The sequence below is a fragment of the Tyto alba genome, unplaced genomic scaffold, assembly GCF_018691265.1.
Source record: "Tyto alba isolate M040663 unplaced genomic scaffold, T.alba_DEE_v4.0 Super-Scaffold_2, whole genome shotgun sequence".
Classification (NCBI taxonomy): domain Eukaryota; kingdom Metazoa; phylum Chordata; class Aves; order Strigiformes; family Tytonidae; genus Tyto; species Tyto alba.
The window spans coordinates 73,489,943-73,511,153 of record NW_024881282.1 but is presented as its reverse complement, the minus strand read 5'-3'; the positions used below and the strand labels follow the sequence as shown (position 1 = coordinate 73,511,153).

The 21,211-nt window shown below is 45.4% G+C and overlaps 1 protein-coding gene across 2 annotated transcripts; it reads right to left on the bottom strand.

The window, feature by feature from the left end:
- Positions 1-1,603: 1,603 nt before the first annotated feature.
- LOC104360037 (histone H2B 5) lies at positions 1,604-21,191 on the bottom strand. 2 transcript variants are annotated; one of them, XM_042793132.1, is made up of 2 exons: positions 20,830-21,191; positions 1,604-5,814 (listed from the first exon to the last, which is right to left on the bottom strand). In XM_042793132.1, the coding sequence occupies exon 2, from the start codon at positions 5,783-5,785 to the stop codon at positions 5,405-5,407; it is 381 nt and encodes a 126-aa protein (XP_042649066.1). In that variant the 5' UTR covers positions 5,786-5,814; positions 20,830-21,191; the 3' UTR covers positions 1,604-5,404. The 2 variants fall into 2 exon arrangements, with proteins under 2 accessions (XP_042649066.1, XP_042649065.1); XM_042793131.1 differs by having other exon boundaries at positions 20,941-21,191.
- Positions 21,192-21,211: the final 20 nt, after the last annotated feature.

The following is a 21,211-nucleotide window of genomic DNA, read 5'->3' as shown; positions in this document are numbered from 1 at the left end:
AAATACTGATTTTCCCCAATTATGTTAAGCTTATGAATCTGTCTTTAGAGAGACTGTATCTTTTTAGCTCTGATTTCTGTTACATGCCATACCTGAAGTCTTAGCTTGTTTCTCCAGCACACAGTGCCTGGCACGGCACATGCATTTCCCTCTTCAGTGAGTGCATTATGATGCTGATGTCCAGCAGTTAAGTGTTTCACTTGAGTATATTTACCAATCATTCCTTAAAAGGAAGATCTTTTTCTTCCCGGGGTTTTGAGATGCTACATCTTACTCCATGTTTGTTGCCTATAAACTCATAGTCCAACGAAAGATGTTTCTAGTGGCAGCAATTGTTAACTCAGATAAACAGAAATTCTGAATGTGCGTAAACCACTTTTCCAACCACAGAATCTCACAGTGCTTCATTCTGTGCAAGCCAAAAGTGTTGCCCCTTGGGAATTAAGTGATAGGTGCCAGGCAGAGTAAACCCCAAGCAGGAGTGTGGCAAGGACAAGTTGCAGGCTTGTGTCTGCTCAGGGCAAGCTCACTGGAAGGGCTTGAAAACACACACGTGCTCATGTTGCACCTATCTTTGGGGTGAGTGACACCCTGTGAGGACTCACAGTGGCAGCCTGTGACATCTCCTTGGTGTGAGGCTGCTCTGGTTTTGACTGACCCTGTGACAGGACCAGGTGGGCTCCATTTCTGCTGGAAGGGTGGCTGCCGTCACCCCGGGTCTGGAGGAAATATGATGGAGAAAGAGAAATGTAGGGTTTGGGGGGGCCCCAGTGACACAGCAGAAGCAAAGACATGCTGATAGCTGGGTCTCATCTGACTTTCAACAGGTTGGCATTTACATTTTATTTATACATTTAACAGAAAACAGGTAATTAGCAATAAGATAGATCATAAATCAGCAGTAATATAACATAGATCATATTTGATGTAACACTTACTGTCAGGAAAACTCTGTACATAAGCCCACAAGATACTATGCATGGAGAGCAAGCATGAGAGATCGCTCCCCAGGTGCTGGTCCTGAGGAAGTCTTTGAAATTCTGGCAGCAAATGATTTTTATTATTTAGTTGACATTCTTCCTTTCTCTGTAAACAATTTGGTCTGGATGTAAACCGTCAGGAAATGCTATGATGGGACAAACGCTCAGGGCTGTGCAGAGGCCATGCCAAGCTTAACTTGGGGCCAGGCCTTGGGGCTACCTCGCTACCTCCTCACGGCTGCCTGTCACCAGGGCAGAAGGGCACACAGCCACGCAGCTCCCCTGGGCAGGCATCCCTTCCTAGGACACACAGAGTGTCCGGGACAGGCACTCGCCCTCCACGCTTGTTTTTACTCATTTTCTCTGTGCTTGACTAAAGACCTGTCTGTCCTGAGCAGGAGCAAACCTCTGTGCATGTGCCGCTCGGTTCTTCTGTAGGTTAAGCTCTGCTTTGAAGGGCAGATGGACTTTAAGCCCCACTAGGAAGCAGGGTAGGAAATCAGGAGTAGATCTATAATAGCTAATTTTTTCTCTTAAATTGTACACTAAAACAAGTAACTCAGTGCAGCGATGTCCATGGGGTTACTTTGAGGTTAATGTCAAAGCTGTATTACTCTTTTTCAGCTTCCTTTTCCAACTTTCAATCTGCAGTTGATTTTTTTTTTTTTTTTTTTTTTTAATTGGCAAAACATAGGTAATAGCCTAGAGATGCTTCTAGGATTGTAGTAAGAATCAGGTAGGGACAGTGGGGCTTGGTGTATTATCTTGGTGTACTACCTTCACTTTTAAAACATTTTATCAGTTCCAGAGCTGGAAATACATATTTTTTAAAAGCACAGATCCTGAAGAGCAGAACTCCTTCTGAAGCAAATCCCCTTACCAGGGAACTATGGAATACGTCACAGATCAGATTATTGAGTGGACAATCAATGCTTGAAATTTTAGACCATTTTCTATTGCCTCTACTATTAAGGCTCAGTCCAAGCTCAGCAGAGTCAAAATAATTCCTGTTAACCCGCTGTGAGCGTGCTCCTGTACAGCGGCAGGCAGCTGTGGGAAGGGCAGGCTGCCTTGCACACTGTTTGCCTGCTGTACCACTACAGCTGGGTGGCTGCATGAGAGCCAAGTCCGCTTCCTAATCTGCTCCTTCTCCTTTGTGTAACATGGGTGTCCTCTGGGATCTGCAGAAATGGGATGCATCTGATTTCCAGCATCAGGACTGTTACAGAAACTGCCTGTGGGACACAGCAAGGGTAACACCCATAGCACTGTATTTAGAAGCCACACCTTTGCTGCTAACTGGGCCACTGCAGGAGACAAAGATTTCCTTTCTTCATTTTTCTTTGACACAAAGGCCATTAATCTCCCAATTGCTTTCGGTGGCAGACCTAGCTTATGCCAGACTTGTCTTTTCTGGATCAGCCCTTCCCTTGGCTGGCACAAGGGTCTGTATGACAGTCACAGATCAGAGCAGCCACTAGAACTGGGTTAAAACAAAGCTGGCAAGAAAAGAAAAAAAAAAAGGTTCATTTTAACCTGGATCAGTTCCTCAATTCTGTGCTCCACACTGTCGGGGGTAAGTAAAGAAATGATACAAAGGGTGGGTGAAGAGCAAATGATGTGTGAAACGACAGCCTAAACTATAAATGGATGGACATGACCAATCTCAGTCACTTGGTTTTAGACAATATAAAAACCCTCTTTAAGCCTTCAAGTATTTTTATAGACTTAAATTGCCATTTCTCCTGTCACTGAAACGATCAAAAATGGAGAGTGGCAACAGTGGCAGAAGAAAATGAGATCAGTACTGTGTATGTATGTGTATGTGGCCAGCAGTTCTCATCCGAGCGCCCAGCCTTGTCCCCAGCTCTCTGAGCTGCCCAGGAGACCTTGGAGGGCCAACACCTCATTTTATTTTCCTGACTTCTTTCAGCCTGCAGAGACTGAAGCAGGTCTCTGCTCTGCTCAAAAGAGAGGATTTCGAGGCTATGCTGGGTAATCCTGGGAGATGTGTGTCCTGGCTCACACACACTGCTTGAACTGGAGTGGATTTATTCCACTTTGAATTTCTACCTTCAGGAGGACTCCCCAGGGGGATGAATTCTGACCCACAGCTCACAGGGACGGGAGGAGAAAGCTCCAGTGCTGCCAGCCAGCCCTTCACTCCCCTTCTGCACCATCCACTGTCTGACTTCTGGTGGGAGAGGGGCCAGGGACAGTGGCTCTAGGCCCACCGCAGGTACATTTTCATCTTTGGTATCTGACTATGTGATTGGAAAACAAAAGGAAGTGCTAATCTGTCACCTCCAAAGTGTCCTGTCCAAGTGATCCAGGTTACCAATGCTACCAAGTACAGGTACTGCTGCTGGGAGCTGCTCCTTGTGGGTGCTGACAACTGGGGAGCCCATTTTGCTCCTTCTGAAAGATACTGCTAGGGATGCCTGCTGGCATTAGGGTATGAAACATGGCTGTGTGCTATCACCGAGAAAAGTGTGGGAGGCGAGCCCCTTTTCGGGTGTGGGGTGTTCAAACCCGAAGCAGGGGATGGGAGCAGCCCATAAGCAACTTGACCTTTGCTCTTGCACAGAGACCACGAGACCCCACGCTGCTGTCGGGTTTCGAAGGTGCTCTTGGCTGAGCAGGTCTATGCAGTCCTTCCCTCAGATCAACTAGAAAATAACTGCAACACTTATAAAAACAAGACAAGAGTCCTGCAGCTCCAAAAGCAACATAAATTTGTCAAGGGTCCCCATCAATCTCCATGTGTAAAGAAATAGGATAGAGATAAACATAGGGGAAAGTGAGAGATGTACTGCAAGGCTGCAATTTTGAGGTATGAATTTACCTTTCAATTAAAAGCAAGATCTTGGAGCTTGGGGATAACCTGCACTTAGTTTTGGATCCTGTGTCTTTGCCGTCCTTTTTATTTACAGAATAAGCTGCAGAAAGCAGTTGTTATTTTACACATGAATATTTTTTATCTGAGCGCTACTGCCTACCAGAGATTTTGATTTAAAAAAAAAAAAAATGTTAGCTAATTTTGTGTTTTGAGTAGGAAGCTTCAGCTTCACACCAGTTCTACACATGCTCTTCTGCTATCCAGCAGTTTGGGCAAGATAAACCTGTAACCAAGACGTTCCTCTACTAATCTCTATGGCTTTTATCAGGATTTTATTATTGCTTACCTTACTGTGGACTTTGAGAAGACGTGGGGAGTATCTGAAATAGTTTAAATTTAATTAACCTTTAAAATATCACCGGAGTGCAGGTGAGTGTCTCTATATCCAACCAGCCCCAGTTTTTGCTTTTGCTTTCTAACGAGTGAATAAAGCAGGGAAAGCAGGGCCAGGTGAGCTGCCCACAGTGATGTATGTGGGGAGCGTGCCTGTCCCCTAGTCTGCATTAACCACCTCTGCTCTCATTCCAGGTGCCTTCTCAAATCCTCAGTCCTCTCCCAACACCTCTGTCCTGTTTGTCCTGCACCACCCTAGCGCTTCCAGGAGAGGGAACCCCCATAGGCACCACCCCATCTTGCCCACGCTTATGGTGGAAGGGAATGCCCGGGCAGCATTGAGACAGGAAAAGTCTCTGAAAAGCAGCAGAATTAGCAATGTCTTGCGCAACGAAGCAAGTCCTAAAGCAGTCAAAGCAGCAACCAGGGAAGGCAGCGGCGCAGCCCCAACATCCCGCCTTGTCTGTCCGTCTGCCTTGGTACAAGGTGGGAGGCAGTGGGCAGCTCCAGCGCCGGCACCTTCAGCCTGTTCGATGGCTCATCCATTGGGAGTGGTGAGGAGGAATGGTGCTTGGTATCATCATGGGCATCTGCTTGCCTGCCAGGCTTGCTCTTTAAAACAGGCTGTCAAGCACAGATAGCTGTTGAATCAATATGGATTTTACTCTACAGCCCATGCTTGGTAGCTGTTGATGCCACTTCTGCCAGCACAGGGTGGGCTGTGCCACTGTACACCGGGACAGATCTGGGCTATGAGGGAGAGGGTACCAGCGCTTGACTCCTCAGTGCCTGTCTTGGATGACTGTGAGAAAGCAGACAAACAGGAAGACCTCAGAGACGGTGTCTCTGTGTTGCCGCTGTCAGTCTCCCGCCAGCGCCAAACATGCATGTTTGCCAAGCACAGAGGAGAGTTTGGATATACTACAGTCGGTCAGTCCTTTGGATGAGATGTGAAAGCAGGGGCCTTCTCCACCAGCCTTGCCAAACCCGCTGCACATCCTGAACAGACTATGAAAACCAGCCGACATCCAGATCACCATCTCCTTTTCCACCAGGCAGCTTCTCATGCCCATCCCAAGGCTGTAAATTGCTGTGGATAATAGCTGTGATGTTTATCCAGACCGTGGCTGCCTACCTGTGCTTGCGCGGAGGGTCCGATGCTGGATGGTCCCATTGGAGAGGTGACGTCCGGCTACTTGGAGCTCGTGTACTTGGTGACGGCCTTGGTGCCCTCTGAGACGGCGTGCTTGGCCAGCTCTCCCGGGAGCAGCAGGCGCACGGCCGTCTGAATCTCCCGGGAGGTGATGGTGGAGCGCTTGTTGTAATGGGCCAGGCGGGAGGCTTCTCCAGCGATGCGCTCAAAGATGTCGTTGACAAAGGAGTTCATGATGCCCATGGCCTTGGAGGAGATGCCGGTGTCGGGGTGGACCTGCTTCAGCACCTTGTAGACGTAGATGGAATAGCTCTCTTTCCTGCTCTTGTGTCGCTTCTTATCACCCTTCTTCTGAGTCTTCGTCACGGCTTTCTTGGAGCCCTTTTTGGGCGCAGAGGTGGACTTCGCTGGCTCTGGCATCCTGAGAGCTCTTCCTCTGGGTCTTGGAGCTGCTTGGAAAGAACATAAAAAAAATTAAAATATCATTTTTGTTCTTCTACAGTATAGTTTTACTGAAAGATGAGAGAGACTGAGTCAGCAACAGTCTCTGAATCTGAGACAAACACCCCATGGCCCTGTGCAAGCATTTTTGAACTGCCAGTGAGAACTACTCTTGTTTGTGTATGTTTTTTTGCTGTTTCTGTAACACTGGCCTTGTAAACATCACTGAACCCAGGCCTAGTTGGCATCTACTTAGTAAATATGGGCTGGAAGGTCAACATATTTCTGAGAACACTGCAGTTCCAAAGAAAACACTAATTGCAGCATGGATTAAATTAAATCTTGCTGGAATGGTCCGGAGACTGTTGCAGGATACCAGTGAAGCCACCTTGATATGACACTGGTCAAAATGATTTTATATGGTTATTACAATCTCTAATAGACCCTTATTGCTTTGCATGTAGGTGAAAGTTTATTTTGAGGGTACTTGCATTTTGGTGGCGTTTTACACCATGTATTCTAGTGGAATATAAAAATCATACAGTTTTAAGCTATCTAGCTGAGGTATGGGAATCTCTCAGTATTCATGTTAGCTAGCAAAAATACCATAGTTGAAAAGCTCAGAAGAGGTGGCAGAGAAACAGGGATGTGGGTAGGAAGGAAAAATCAAAGTGCTTTTGGGCTACATGTTGATGGAGAGAAGATACATGGACTGAAATTGTTTCGTGCTATTTGGTGCTTTCTGCGTTCAAGAGAGCGAGCCTCCGCTGGCCAGTTTACACCAAAGATGCCCGATCCTCTCTGAGTTTTTCTTCAGTAGGCCACAACCTGCAGAGCCCAGACCTGCAGCTGACTGCTGCCATCCAGAAGTGCAATAACAAAAAGGCAGTATGTAAACCCATGACAAAACTGGATGCCTCCCCTACACTACAAATTTACATGTGCTTTACTTCATGGGTCAAGGGAATAACTGTGTCGTAACCTGCTAAACGGTTTTGTGTTTCAGAGAACATTTTGAGTGCTCCCTTGAAAGGCAAGGCTTCTCCAGGCTTTGCTGAAGCATCAGCTTCCAGCATCACCCCAGGGCTTGGGCTTTTACTGCTCTGCACCTCCTTTGAAGATGACCTAGGAATTACAGTCTGCTCACCAACAGAGACCAGAAGAGAAAAAGGAGCTTCAGGGCTGATGGCACGTGGGGAAATAGATAGAAGTAAACAGGAGAGAGAAAGCTGGGATGTAACATATGGTTTGCAAACACAGAGCATCAGAGAGGTGCCTGTGCCAAAGCAATGGCTGCATGCTCAGCCCTGCCTGTCCTCCTTGGGAAGGAATAAGATGCTGCCCTCCAACGTGGACTGGTTCCTCCACTGCTGCCCGAATCTGAAATCATAACCAGAAACAGCAGCTGTGTTGCAAACAAGACTGTAAGAAGTTTCCTGTTGCTCCCTGTGGGAGCACGTCTTCGATGCTGAGGCTGGATTTATATGACCATGTCTTGGTGGATACCAGCTCCTGCTTCCAAACCATGCGAGAAACCTCCACGGCTCCAAATCCTCAGTACGTGAGATGATGCCTTCTGCCTGCAGCAAGCACCGGGGCTGCTGCCGGCTGCCCTACCGTAAAGGGCACCGACGCTGGGTTCTGATGGCCGTTGGGCAAAGGGCAACGCTGAGCATTTCCAGTGGGGGTACACCCAGCTGCAGGGGCAGGCTGGCACTGCTTGGCATGCCAGGGAGCCAGGAGGCAACGTCTCCACCACAGCCCTCCAAAACGCCTGCCTGGCTGGTAGTGAAAGTTGGCACCAGTGTCCTTAGCACCGTGGTTTTGCTCAAGCAAAGCAGTTTCTTCCTTGCCACTAATGGGAGTTTTGCCTTTGTGAGACCTGAGAAGCCTGTTCAAGTTTCCTTTGCTTAGTCTTGCAAAAAGAAGTACTTCAAAGTACTTGCAAAAAGAAGTCACTCCAAAACGGGATGCTGTCTAACTAGGTGGAAAAGGCCAATGTAAAGGAAAACTTCACGTAACAGGCAAGCACACCACCAACTCCTTGCCGCACCAGAACCTCAAACTGCTCACGACTAAAGCATGCAAGTATTAAAAAAAATCACCAAAACTGGGTAAATACACATAAATACCTCTCAAATCTCTGGAATAACTAGCAACCTAACATCAGGTATGGAGGATAGGAAGAAAAAGAAAAGAAAAAACTGAAATAAATGTACTGAAAGCTGTTGATGCTTTCTTCTAGTTGACTTCAGTTTATGAATATTAATATATTTTCCTAGTTTCAGTCAACCTGTGATTATAACATATATAGTTATACCACCTGGCATAAACTAACATAGTTTGCTGACTTTCTGAAGTTAAAGCAGTTTCATAGAAAGAGGAAGGAGATGGGCATTGTGCGAGAGTAGTTCTCCTTCAGCTGAGCTCATCCCCTGGCCACTTCACAGCCAAGTGAGCTGAGCCAGGTGGAAAACCATGGACAAAGACCATGCTCAGAGACACACGGGATGGTTCTGACCAAAGTGATCTCTGAGATTTGGCATGGCAAAATGCTCAGTTTGAGCATATGAATAAACTGTGTCACACACATGCCAGAAATGTGCAGCTAGAAGAATTTTCCAGACCTCCACGCTTTGCTTTGAGGATGGCATACCCAGGCATGCCCTCCTAGATGGATATCTTATATTTTCTTTAAAATCCCCAAATACATGATTTTCATGTGCTATATGCTTGATTCTGCTACTTCACTCCCTTTCTTACTTTTCCCAGGCATTCTTCTCAGTGGAGGAGTTCAGAAGGGCAAGTGCTGGACTGCCCTGAAAGCCCTGGACACCCTTCAAAACTCTGACACCTGACACCTTAACAGGTGTCAGAGTTTTGAAGAGTGTCCAGGACTTTTTTCCTCATTTTCTTCTTCTGGTGAAACCAAAGTTTTTATTCCTTTCTTCTACTTGGGAAGCAGTATCGGGAAAAGAAATCCCCTACTGATCTTGTTTGCAGACCTGAAAATACGTCCTTTCAACGAAAAGGCATTTTTCAAATAGAAGGAATAACAGGCATTTGCTTCTTTTCCTCTTGAGATAATTTACTGACTGAAAAATACCAGAACTGAAAAATGTAAATTACTATTTCTCAGGCTTTTAAAAAAGTGTGTCCTTCTAAAATATGTATTAATTGTTAAGTGCAGCTTTTGAAAATTTAATATAGCACCGAACAGGCACCAGAGTGATTTCATATGTCTCCAGAAAATGTCACACTTACAGGACATCTCCGTCCATTTGACTGGCTAATGCTCTTGGGTAGTGTGACCAGGATCTCGCTCTTCTCCCATGTATGGTTGCAATGAGGGAAGCAATGGTGCTGAAGTCCAGAGATTAGCACAGAAACTTCGGTGTCCTTGCTTCCCTCCAACCACTTTTTTTGCAGTCTACTGTTTAGGAGGTAAATAACACCTTCTTTGGGAACAGGTTGTCTTCCTTCCAGTTTGTTTGGGCAGTGCCTAGCACAAAGAGCCCGATTGCATTGGCCAGGTGCTAAATAAATGATGTTAATAATTGCCAACAGTATCACCAACCCTTCTGTCAACAGTACAACGCAATCCGCAGGCAGGTGCTGCTCTGATATGAAGACAGAAGTAGTGGGATTATTCCCAAAGTGTCCATGTGGAGAGTTTGTTGAGGAAAAACTGGGTGACCTTTAAAAAGAATGGTTTCTTTTTATGAAAATAGTTGCATTTCTTTCTTTTCCTTAAAAAACAACAACCAAAAAAAAAAAACCCAAACAACAACAAAGAATTCCCCAAAAAATCTAAAACCTGAAGAGGTTAATAATTAACTTTTTTTGTTTGGAAGTGTTGCTATCATCACTGACTTCTCTACGGTGAGGGTGACCAAACACTGGCACAGGTTGCTCGGAGGTTGCAGGGTCTCCATCCTTGGAGATACTCAAAATCCAACTGGACGTGGCTCTGAGCAACCCACAGCAACTGACCCTCCTCTGAGCATGGCTGGACTAGATGTTCTCCAGAGGCACCTCAGCCTCAGCCACTTTGTGACTCTTGGAGACTGAAGCTGGGTACCTCTTGCCTAGAACATACTTTATGAGCTCTTCCCCCAACGGGCGTTTCCCACAGGATACTGCAGCCAGAGACTCCCACAAGAACCCCTAAGGAGGGGAGAGGGTGCTCATCTCCAGGTCCAAGCCACTGCGGTCCCTGGGACACAGGGTATGGCCATGCACGAGGAGGCAGTCTGAAGCATCACGGTGACATCTGGAAGGTTTCAGGTTTTTGAGGAAAACCCTTGGGTACATTTTTTTTCTTCGTGGCTTTGTATGCTCTGAGTCAATCAGTTATCAGTGCTGGCATTTTTTGCCTTCCTCAGAAAAACAACAACAAAACCAACTACAGTGTTTTTTCTAGTCAGCTCCAAGCAGCAGCCTGATTGCTGCTAGAAACCAGAGCGGTGTGGAGTGACAGGTACATCTTCCTTTGTGTTGACACCCCTTTCTTCAGCATCATTAAAGGAAAATGAACTGAAAACATATTCAAAGACACAAATCACCGCAGTCTCTCAGATCTGAGATGAGAGAGGAACCCTGCTGAGAAATCCCACGTGAAGCCTGATGCTGTCTCTGTTTTCCCCAGGCCTGATACAGTGATGGAGAGAGAGACAGGCAGGGAAACTCCTGCAGCATTTTTGTTCATTTTTGGCCTTGCTGATGACTCTGTAGGACCAGTGCTAAACTGGTACCAGCAGCGCGCATGGGTGACCATGGGTGGGCTATAAGCTAGCCTTTTGGACCTCTCCTTGTGCAGGGGTGGAAAGAGCACTTGGATTTTTCTCTTCTTTTTCCTATTAAAAGCTGTCCTTGCTGTGATGAGCTCTGCGGCATCCACTGTAAATCCCCATGCCCATGGGGCTGCTCCCTTGCTCTAATTTCCTCATCAACCATAAAACCATTTCTAGAATCAGCATGTTGTTCTTATGAGGTTTTGGTGAAAAATTAAACATTTGTAGGAAAAATTCAAGCTCTCATCTTTTGGACCTCTGATATTCTGATATTTGCTAAACTTCTGATCATCTATTTTAACCCCTGATAGATTAAATGAGAGACAATGGGCATTTATTGTTTATTCTGCCCCTTAAATAGGACTGTACTTATAGTTCTGTCCAATTATTGTCCCTTTCCTTAGTTTCTCTTGTATAAAATAAAGAAAACTTGGCTTTAATCCAACACATCAAGAAACATAAAATGAAATTTACTGCTGCTTTTTGTTTTACTCTGGAACACAAAGAAAGGGAACAAATTAGGGAATGTTTCCACCAAAAGGAAAAGGCTTTCTAACGGCTTCATCTGCTCTGAAATGCTTGTAAGACAGCCGATCCGGTAAATACAGTTTACAAATTACCAGATGTCAGCAAATGACTGTTGTTGGAACAGCATAGTTCTGCAAACTGCAATTCTCCTCCCTTTTATGATGTCCAGTGATCTACTTGGAAGTTATTAATCAAGAATTTGCTCATCCAACAGGTGCCAGTAAGTAGTAATAGCTGAGAAAACAAGCAGGTATTTTATGGTTATTTGGTAACAAGCTCTGCCTTAGGTAGCAAAGCAGATCAGAAGTGTGATGAGTCACCGTGAGACATCGGTGATGCTGCCTCATGTGCAAAAACTGATAGTCATATTTTGGACTGGAAAGAAGTTTTTTCTTGGTATGTTGTCTAGCATGTGATGATGAGGTAATATTTGCTTTGACGTAACGAGAATTTCCTATAATAAGTTAAACTTGTCTGAAATGCTTGATTTCTTCCCATGCTGGAAGGGCACAGAGATCAGTTTTGGGATCCCAGGTCTCATCCCAGGTAATCCAGTATCAATAATAATGCCCCATCCCCAATCCCACATGATCTGCTGAATTTTATATGACTGCTCCTGTAAATTTATCGATTAAATGGCTAATTTCTAACCTTGGCTACATACATGCAATTCTTCTAGTGAAGAGATTCATGCTTGCATATTGGACTGTGAAAATATGCTAAAACTGAAGATGCCCCCTCCTCTTTAACACAGAAAGAAATGCTACAAACTCACTCCCTGACACAGATACACTATGTTCAAAGTGATCTTTAGATTTCTTTAGAAGAAATACAAGCAGAAGAGCCCTGAGATACACCGGTGTCCTAGCTTTCTGACTGATCCTTATTATTGCTTGTGCTAATGCACTGCCTGGGAGTTCAGTACAGGATACTCCCTACAGTAACCTTTTCTCTTGTTTTCTTTTCTAGCATTTCCATTTATGATTTTAGAAAACGCATTTTTAATCAACAGCAACAGCTGTTAATTTCTTGTGCTACTTCTGCCCAAGATGCAAGTACTTCTCCGGGCTGTGGGGCTATCAATCAGAGATGCTCATGTACAAAGTGAGGAGCAGGACCCTAGATCAAAGCTCTCTGCAGAGAAGATATATTGAATTTTTAAAGAAAAGAAAATCTTATCCATGAGTCAAGCAGAGCAACAGAGAGACAGTGCTGCAAGAAGAATGACTGTCAGGAGGCTAAATACTGCTGTACTTACTCTGATTAAATGAGTGCCTGAAGTTAATGGGGGTTTAACCTGGGTCTGAAACCACAAATAGGATGTTTAGAGATGCTTAGTATCAACAGCCAACATTGATTTCCACTGGAATCCAGGAGGCTCAGTACTCTATAAAAATCAGACTCTACGGTTTATCAAGGTTTTGGTACTGTGAATAAATGAGTACTTAAAAAAGCTTTAGCATGACTTTTATCTTCTCTTTATAAGAGCACTTATTATCTACCTGCTTTGGAATATCTCTGATGTCCACACTTGACCAATAACATCTTATAAATGCAAAAAGGATAAATTATGTTTTCTATAGATCAATAGCTGTTAAACGTTTATGAGAGTACACTCAGTACCAGCATCTGGTACAATTACACTCCAGTCAGCTTTCCCACAAAGTGCCCGGATTTAAGAGAAACCTGTAATCTTGCAGCCATCCTCAGAAAGCCCTCAATACTAACACAGTCCAGCAGAGAACACAACCACACTCACTCCCTTCCTAGGGTTTTATCAATAAGTCAAAACCTTAACACAATATAAACTTCACCACAAGATTCCTCTCCAAGTTTCACAGCCATCAAGATTTGCTGCTTCTGCCATGAATCATTTCTTCAAGCAACAGGCTTCTGTTCCTTTCATATCCCACTACAACTCAACTGGACCCACTGGGGGTCTACCTGTCAGTAGCAACTGTGTCTCGGTGCAGGGTTTAGCTCCTGCCCTTAGACTAGCTCAGCAAATCTGCTCTGAAGGCAGGGGGAGGTCAGAGCTTGCTAACCATGTACAGGCAGATGATCTCCAACCAGCCCGGAGCAATTCTGCTGGGCAGGAGGAGCAAGCAAGACATCACAGCCACTCAGCTGCTCAGCAGCATCGCAAGCTCTACATATCTTCTTGGTGATCTGCAGAGTACAGACTATTGGAGATGGGTGTGAGAACAAAAATCATAGGTGACCGGGTCTGTAATAATAAGGACCCGTACACATCAGAAAGGTGCTTTACTTATTCCATGACGCCCTATGCTACTGAGAATAAGAAGCGCAGATTCAAAATAAATTGCTCTGTGCCATATCAAAAATGAAAATCACTTGACCTTTGATCTCATCATTTCAATTTCACTGGAAAAGCAGAAGACCATAAACTCACTGAGTCTGCTATATCTAAATAACTCCTTCTACAATGGAGTCATGGTCTCTAACCTAGCAATGACAATAAACCTAAAGAACTGCTATGATATTTAAGCAAATTACTTTTTATGGATTTTATGGAGTAACAGAAAATTATCAAAATTCTAGACTATTATCATTGGTGCTGGAAAAGGCATGCCATAAAAATGTGCTAATTCAGCCATGGCCAAAAATACGAGAGAAGCTACAGCCCAAAACCAGCAGGCCACAAGGGGAGAGTGGGTGGGAGAGGGAGAAGCCCACCCAGGAGATGAGAGTTGCTTCTGAGTTATGGCAGGAGTTACGTGGGAACCAGCGCAGACATGTGTGGCACCTCTTCCTCCCACACACCCAATCCCCAGGTTTCAGTAGGTTTCTGTGACCTTTTCCAGTGCTACAGATAATTTGCGTAGCAAAAAGAAACAAAGGAGGGATCGTACCCCAAAATGTTTACTCTGGACATACCATGTTGACTGGGAATAATACATATGGATGTAAAACCATGCTGCAGTGAAAAGCTGCGTTCCCAATTTAGATTGAAGATCAGACCAAGGGCATTAAGGCTTTTAAGTGATGCGATGGGTGCATCACAACATAAGTATTACCACACATCCTCAATGGCATAGGTGAAATAAGGCCAGCAAAGCTTTTTAACAACCTTCATACAATGTACATGGGTCTAATGCACATATGCTCAACAGACCTGGGCAGTATCACCAACTCTCTCCCTATGTGGGGGGAAAGAGCCAGGCAAGGGCATGATGTGTGCAGCTGTAATCAATCATGACCAACATTCCTTCTAAATGAGAGTCTCTACCTTCAATCATTGTTTCCCGGTTACATTACTCATGTTTCTGCCAGTCCTTAAAATGGTTAAAAAAAAAAAAAAAACAAACGGTGGAAAGCATGCAATTAATGGAAAAGTCAGGAGTATGTGAAAGCTGCTTTATCATGACTGCAAAGCATGGGTGCCTGGGAACATGGAGTGTAAATGGAGGAGCCATGGGTACCACAAGGGTACATCCAAAACGCCTGCCATCCCACAAGCTAAAGTGCAGCGAGTGGCAGAGATTTCATTGCTACGGGATACTGAAAATATTGTAATGTGTGTATTAATAATTAATTTGGCACGATAATAGCAATTTTACTGTAAAATGAAGATGTGTGACTATGACTGGAGCCTGCAGGGAAACAAAGATAAATATCCTTCCCCAGATCTCACATCTTCCAATAACCGGATTGGGAATACGATCCAGGACTGCTGACACCTTTCTCTGCTGCAGCCACTAGATCACATTACCACAGGCAGAGAGTCCTCTGAGTGTTAGAGGTCATCTTCTGAACAAAGCAAGAAAACGGAGAGCCTGTTAGATGGAAGGAGAGGAGAAAAGCATGGTTGGGACAGCACGGCAAAGCTCCACCGAAGAGGGGAGCTGGCTACTCTCCAGAAGTAGATAGAGGTGAGCACTAAGGACACAAGAGTTATTGAAGGTATAAATATACTCTGGCACAAGAACTGACAATAAACCTTTTTCGAATTTTCATGAATAAATTTATGCTGGAGATGAGAAGAAGGAATATCACTTACATCCTTTCTTGGAAGTGGGATGATGAGGGCAACAAAGGAGGGGAGAAAGATGAAGAAATGCATACCCTCCATAGTTCAAAGACAAAACTTGTTTCTGTTTTGTTTTTTTTTTTTTTAAAAAAAAAAAAAAAAAGATTTCTAGGATATGGCTCCAGCAATAGCAAGTAACTGCTCTACATTAACCAACATCTTTATGTTCTATGTTTCTGTGTTACTGAAGAATTATTATCAAAATGCACAGAGGTCCTTCACTTTGCACTTTTTCCTTTATTCTTTTTATTGTTCCTCCCTTCTTTCTCTAACTCCTATTACAAGTGCCAGGAGGTTCAAAGCCCCAGCAGGTTTGCTGCCACTTAGTCCCATCTGATGTGTGATACATGTACAGAGACTAGTACATTACAACAGCCAGGGGGTTGAAAAGCTTGCAGTTTTCCAGAAACATTGAAAAAAAACATATTTCAGGCCAGGTTAGCCCATGCCCAAATTCCACATTGTACAAACTGTCTGTAAATGGTGTTTTAATTTAGCTCTAATTTGTAACAGCATCATTATCACATGGACTTGGTGTGCTAGTCACTGTACTGATACAAGCTAAAAAAGGCCATCTCCCTTCCAGACAAATCAAAGCATTATTACGGATACATCGATATTTATATCAGATGGTGCAAAGAACTCTCTGTGGAAGACTTGGTTGCAACCATTAGATCATCAGTGAAGAAAATGGGGGCTGCTGAACAAAATCACAGCCTGAAAATGCCAGTGGTCCTGGCTGGCCAGTAGCAATTAGAACAATTAAATATAAGGTTTCCTTTCCAAACCCCAGCAGGGTTTTCAAAGGCAGCAGGTTTAAAATGCCACTGGAGTGCCACATTATCTGTACCATACTGTTATTTTTACTATCCGTGGCTCCACCCTCCTACACTCACTTTCTTCCTGAGGCTTCCTCACCTTTAGTTTCCCCACTGCTACAGTCTCCCAACCTGTTTCTTCCTCAGATGAAATGTCCATCCTTTGCTCTTCTTTCTCCCCACTGGTGCTGCTCTCAGCCTGCATCCCCTGCAGAGCTCATTAGTGCCTCTGCTTCAAGAAGCACATCTTTGTGGGTGACTGAGTACTTATCTTGAGTTGTGCCTCAGTTATCAGGCAGGCACAATTGATAGGAAGGACAGAGCTGGGCTGAGGACCCACAATACAGGAGAGGAGAGAATATGGGATTAATTCTGGCATGGGAGAAGGAGGAAGGTGTGACAGGATGGGCGAGACAGCTGCAGCATCCATATCTTCAGGGCAGAGCTGCTGTATCTGCAATGCATTTTAAGGCTGTTACACATCAAGAATGGAAATAACCCATATTTATATTGGGTATGGTCAGACAGCTTGTTCCCGCTGTATGCTCCCTGACTCCTGTCTTGTAGCACCCCATTTGTTACTCAGTCATTTTCCAGGTCCCACAGAGACCCAGAGGACTTTCTGTCAACATGGCAGCTGCTTACATACCCTTCCTTCATCCACATTTGTCAACGGTTCACTTCAGTTCTTTTGGTTTTCCGCTTTCCTGCCCATTCTGCCTGCCCTTGTGACAGAGATGAGAAGACTCTTATCAAATGCTTTCCCTGACCCTCCTGTGCACTAAGATTTAAGTGCTGAGCTCCAGAGCAGTCTCAGCTTTTCCTTCCTCTCTGCTCTCCTTGTACCACGTCAAGAGTTTCTTCTGAAAAAATGTCACGTGCTCAAGCTTCCTCTCACTTTCCAGTGTAACTCATGTCCTCTTTGTAACTCCCAATAACCTTCCTGGAAGTGAACTTCCAGTTCCTCCTATCCCTTCTTCCACTGCCTCCTGCACACACTGTATTTACTCTATTGCCACCTTTGTGTTTTGTTCTCATTCCTATCTTCCTGTCTTCTTTTGTGTAGTATTTTCTGATTGACAAATATCAGTCCACTTCATACAATCTCTCTCCTCACAAGAGTCACGGTCACAGAGGTTATACAAACAGGTTAAAAGGAGAGATTTTATGTGCCCAAAAGCATGGCCATTTTTCCTGACTCTGTCTGTTGGTCTAATACAAATGTTGCCTCTGCTGACAGAACTTTGCCCTCTTAAGTCCTTGATCATCATGGCTACAACCCCACAGATTCTTCCTCAGCGCACACCTCCTGCAATGATTACCTGGGGGATGGTCCTCTACCTTCACCTGGTGCGTCTCAACTCTCCAGGTGGCACATCTCATGATAGAAATGAGTCCTCTGCAAACGGAAACTATCTCTTCCCTGATTCTGGGGTAAACACGTTTTTAACAAACAACACAGAAACCTTATTGCAATGGACCACCTGTGTGTTTTCACCAAATTCAGAAAAAAACCACCCTACTCTGTAAGAAGTTTTAAGGCCAGTTTGAAAGCTAAACAATCCCCCCTGATAGATTGTATCTTCCAGAGGGTGGTTGAAATAATATGACAAGGGTGGTGATTAACTCTCACCACAAAGGAAAATGTCGAGTTGATGTAGGTGGCATATAAAATCCCCCACTCTCTTTATGACTCAGGTAAGTTGCCAGAAAGCGGAGGTGGAATCTGTGGGATGGGAATCTGTTTTCATTCCAGCCAGTTAGTAGTATGCTTTTTGAGAGACAAAAAAAAAACCCCACTTAAATTATGAAATCAACTTTTTTTTTATAAATTAAGAGTCTTATTTAAATAACAAAATGTAACATTTGCCCTTGATCTCCAATGATGCTGTTTGTAGTCAGTGGGGAATAATACTTCAAGGGTAAGTATTATTAAACAACTCCACTCCCACTCACTTAGGTTAATGTAGCATTTTGGGTTATGCATCTACTCTTCCATCTCCCACCTAATGCATATGATCCTGCAGTCACAACTCTCTCCTCTCCCTCTGGCTCCAGAAAAGAAGGGAATATGACAAGTTGAGATCCCAGTCTCACTCCACACAGAGCCCTTTTCAGAGGCAGAGCTTAGCTCTGATGAGGAAAAAAGCATTTCTCTCCCAACAGCTGCACAAAAGTGCCTTAACAAATGTATAAAACAAAACAATTGATAAAAAAGAAGCATTTTGTGGCATCTTATTTTGGATCAGTCCAGGATTCAAGGGATCATTCAAATAGATGGCAGTGTCCCTTAACTAAAATTATAGACTTCTCATTACAAAACCCCAGAAATTTAGAAATGTGAAGAAAATGCCAGGAGTTCCTTGGCTTTAGGGGGCTTACAATCCTCCTCTGGTATTGTGAGTGGGAGCACAATAACTGCTCTGTTCACAGTACAGCCTGAGTGAGTCCACTTCTGAATTTAGGAACATTTCACACATACTTAATGCTTCAGTCTACCCAATACATGTGTTTGAGGACGGGTGGGAGCAGTGTACTTCAGATGCTGAAAAAGATATAGAATAGGATTAGACTATCAGCATGTGTCATTTCTTTGTTTCAGCTGGAGAATGGAAGATCTGGAGTTGAGGGGAGATATAAGTCTACATATATATATGTGTGTGTGTATGTGTGTAAATGTAAGTCAAAAGAAAGGATGGAGAAGGACAATGACCAAAGGAACAGCGTGGAGAAAAAATGTCAAGAGGAAGGGAGAGTAAGGCAATGGACTGAAGTGAGATGTCAGACAGGAGAGAGCAAGACAGGGTGTAAAAAACAGGGCAGAAAAAGAAAAAAAAAAAAAAAAGGCAGAAGAAGAAAATATATGAAAGGGGATAAAAATGAGAGAAAAGGCATGAGTGGGCAAAAAGCAGAGATAAGGGGGAAGGTAAAGTAACCAGCACAATGTCTGGCAAGACACAAATACTGACGCATAAATAAAACACAGAGAAGAGAGACTCAGAGGGTCATAAGAAAGACGGACCTTGCACTGCAGAGACGATGTGAAATAAGCAGTTGGGGGAAAAAAATCACCTCCTAGAAGAGCACTTTGGAGAGTTACGGGTGAGAGGTGCTGCTGTGCCAAGAAGGGACAGTCAAGCCCTGAGAAGTGACAGGCTAAACCCAAGGAGAACAAAGGATGAGGCCAGAAGACAAAAGATATCCTTGTAGTAGGTTGTTGCCTTTTGTTTAAAATAGAAATCATGAAGGTCATTGAAATTGACACTTAAAAAACACCCTTATTTTTTCCAACAAAATAATTCTTCCTCCTTCCCTCCTAGTGTTGGATTAATTACTGTACACTCCAGTTATACCTCCCTGACAGGGAAGAAAACCCCAGGCAGCATTACGCCTAAAGCAGACCTTGCTCTCTGCCTCTCTTTGCCTATAGAGGCGTCTGTAGAAATCTTTCGTAGACAAAGCTAGATTTCCTGCAGTTCCAAAATTACCATGATGGAGTTGGGTATCATTAGCAGGATGAGAAAAGAGAGGAGGTGAACGAGGGTGCATGCTCAGGGGAAAGGTTTTTATTTTTTTTATAATTAGGAAATCTTACCCATATAGAAGGAAAAAATTGCTTCTGGTAAATAATTTGTCACTCCTTTGCTCATCCAATAATAGGGACAAAAGAGGAGGGTGTGGGAACTACATTCATATTATCAAATTCTTTCTGTTATTAACACGTGTTCAATGTAATAAAAACATAATTGGGAAAATAACACACTATAACACAAATACTATGGAGGCTACAGAGTAAAAACCCCAGGAAGATCAAACGGCGTTCCCAGGGCAGCACCAGTCTGAGAAACCAGAGCTTTATTAGTAGTAACAGGAGCAACATATGGAGATGAATGAAACTGTTTGTAAATGTGATATGCAATTGCACACTCTCGCTTGGCTTTCCTTTTCCACAATCTGACTCAGCCTCCACATGGCTCCACTCCCCCATCTTTTGATTCATAAATTCCTGATCTCAAAATAAATAAATAAAATAAAGAGTTACAAAGGCAGCATGCAAAGGGCACGAGATGACGTGAAACACGAGGATGCTGGCGAGCGCAGAACATGCCACCAGTCACCACCCTGCAAATGGCCAAATCTGCCGGGGAAAAGCAGCGGAGCCCGGGCCATCCCCTCCGGAGTCTCGCCGGTGGACACCGCGCCGCAAACCACGGCTCGTCTCCGCTGCGCTAGAGGCCACGCGCTGAGGTAGATGAACCTATTACAGAATTGCCTGATATTGCTTACGCTGCACAGCAGCCGCTCCGTTAGGCTCGCCAGACCCAGAAGGTGGGACAAGAGAGGGATGAGAAATAAAAGGGTTTCTTATGGCACATGCCCCCTGTATTTCTTAAGCTATGAGAAAAAAAAAAAAAAAAAAAAAAAAAAAAAAAGATGAGGGTTAACAAGCGGCAGGCAAAAGGCAACGAACGGTGCATGAGCAGCAGGGTACAGCCCTGTATGTTTACTAAATTAACAAACAAACACCCGTGATGCTGACACAGAGGCGTCCGTACGCGGGAGCGGCCCCTTCCCCGCGGGTCCCCGCGTGTGCGTGGCTGGGGGCAGCCAGCCCGGCCCACCCGGTGCCGGTGCCGCGGGGTGGGCTGCCGGCCCCCGGCCCGCCGCCGCCTTCCGCCGCCGCTTAACCGGGCGCGGGTCCTGAGGGCCGCGGGCAGGCAGGGCCCGGGCTGCCGGCGCGCTCGGCCCGCCCTCAGCGCAGGAGGGAGCCCCGGGCCCGGGGTCCGGCCACAATGCAACCGCCACCGCTCCCCGTCCGCGGCCTCACGGTACCGGCTGTGTAACAAGCAGCACGCTCAGCCAGCGCAAGCCCCGCCGCGGTCTACTCCGCCGTGCAAGGCACATCGCAGAGGGCAGCGCCATCGACAGCACGGAGGATCTTGCCTGCTAGGCGTCTGGACTCCTTCGCAGGCGAGCTCCCGGCGCTGGCGCGGCGCAGGGCAGGTGCCCGCCGGGCGCGGTGGCGGTGGGGCTGGGGCGGGGCGGGCGGGGGGGGGGGGGAAACGTTGCTCGTTGCCGCTTCGCGCTGAGTCGGCGGAGGGTGCGGAACCGCTGGGGCCGGCGGGGCGCCGGGCTGTGCGCCGCTGCGGGCCGGGCCGCTCCGCTCCGTGCGGCCGCCCAGGGGCCGCCCCGCCGGCCCCGCCCGCCCCCGCCT

Bases quoted from the DNA above. Each gene is read 5' to 3' on its own strand.
- LOC104360037 (XM_042793132.1), bottom strand. From the start codon at position 5,785: ATGCCAGAGCCAGCGAAGTCCACCTCTGCGCCCAAAAAGGGCTCCAAG.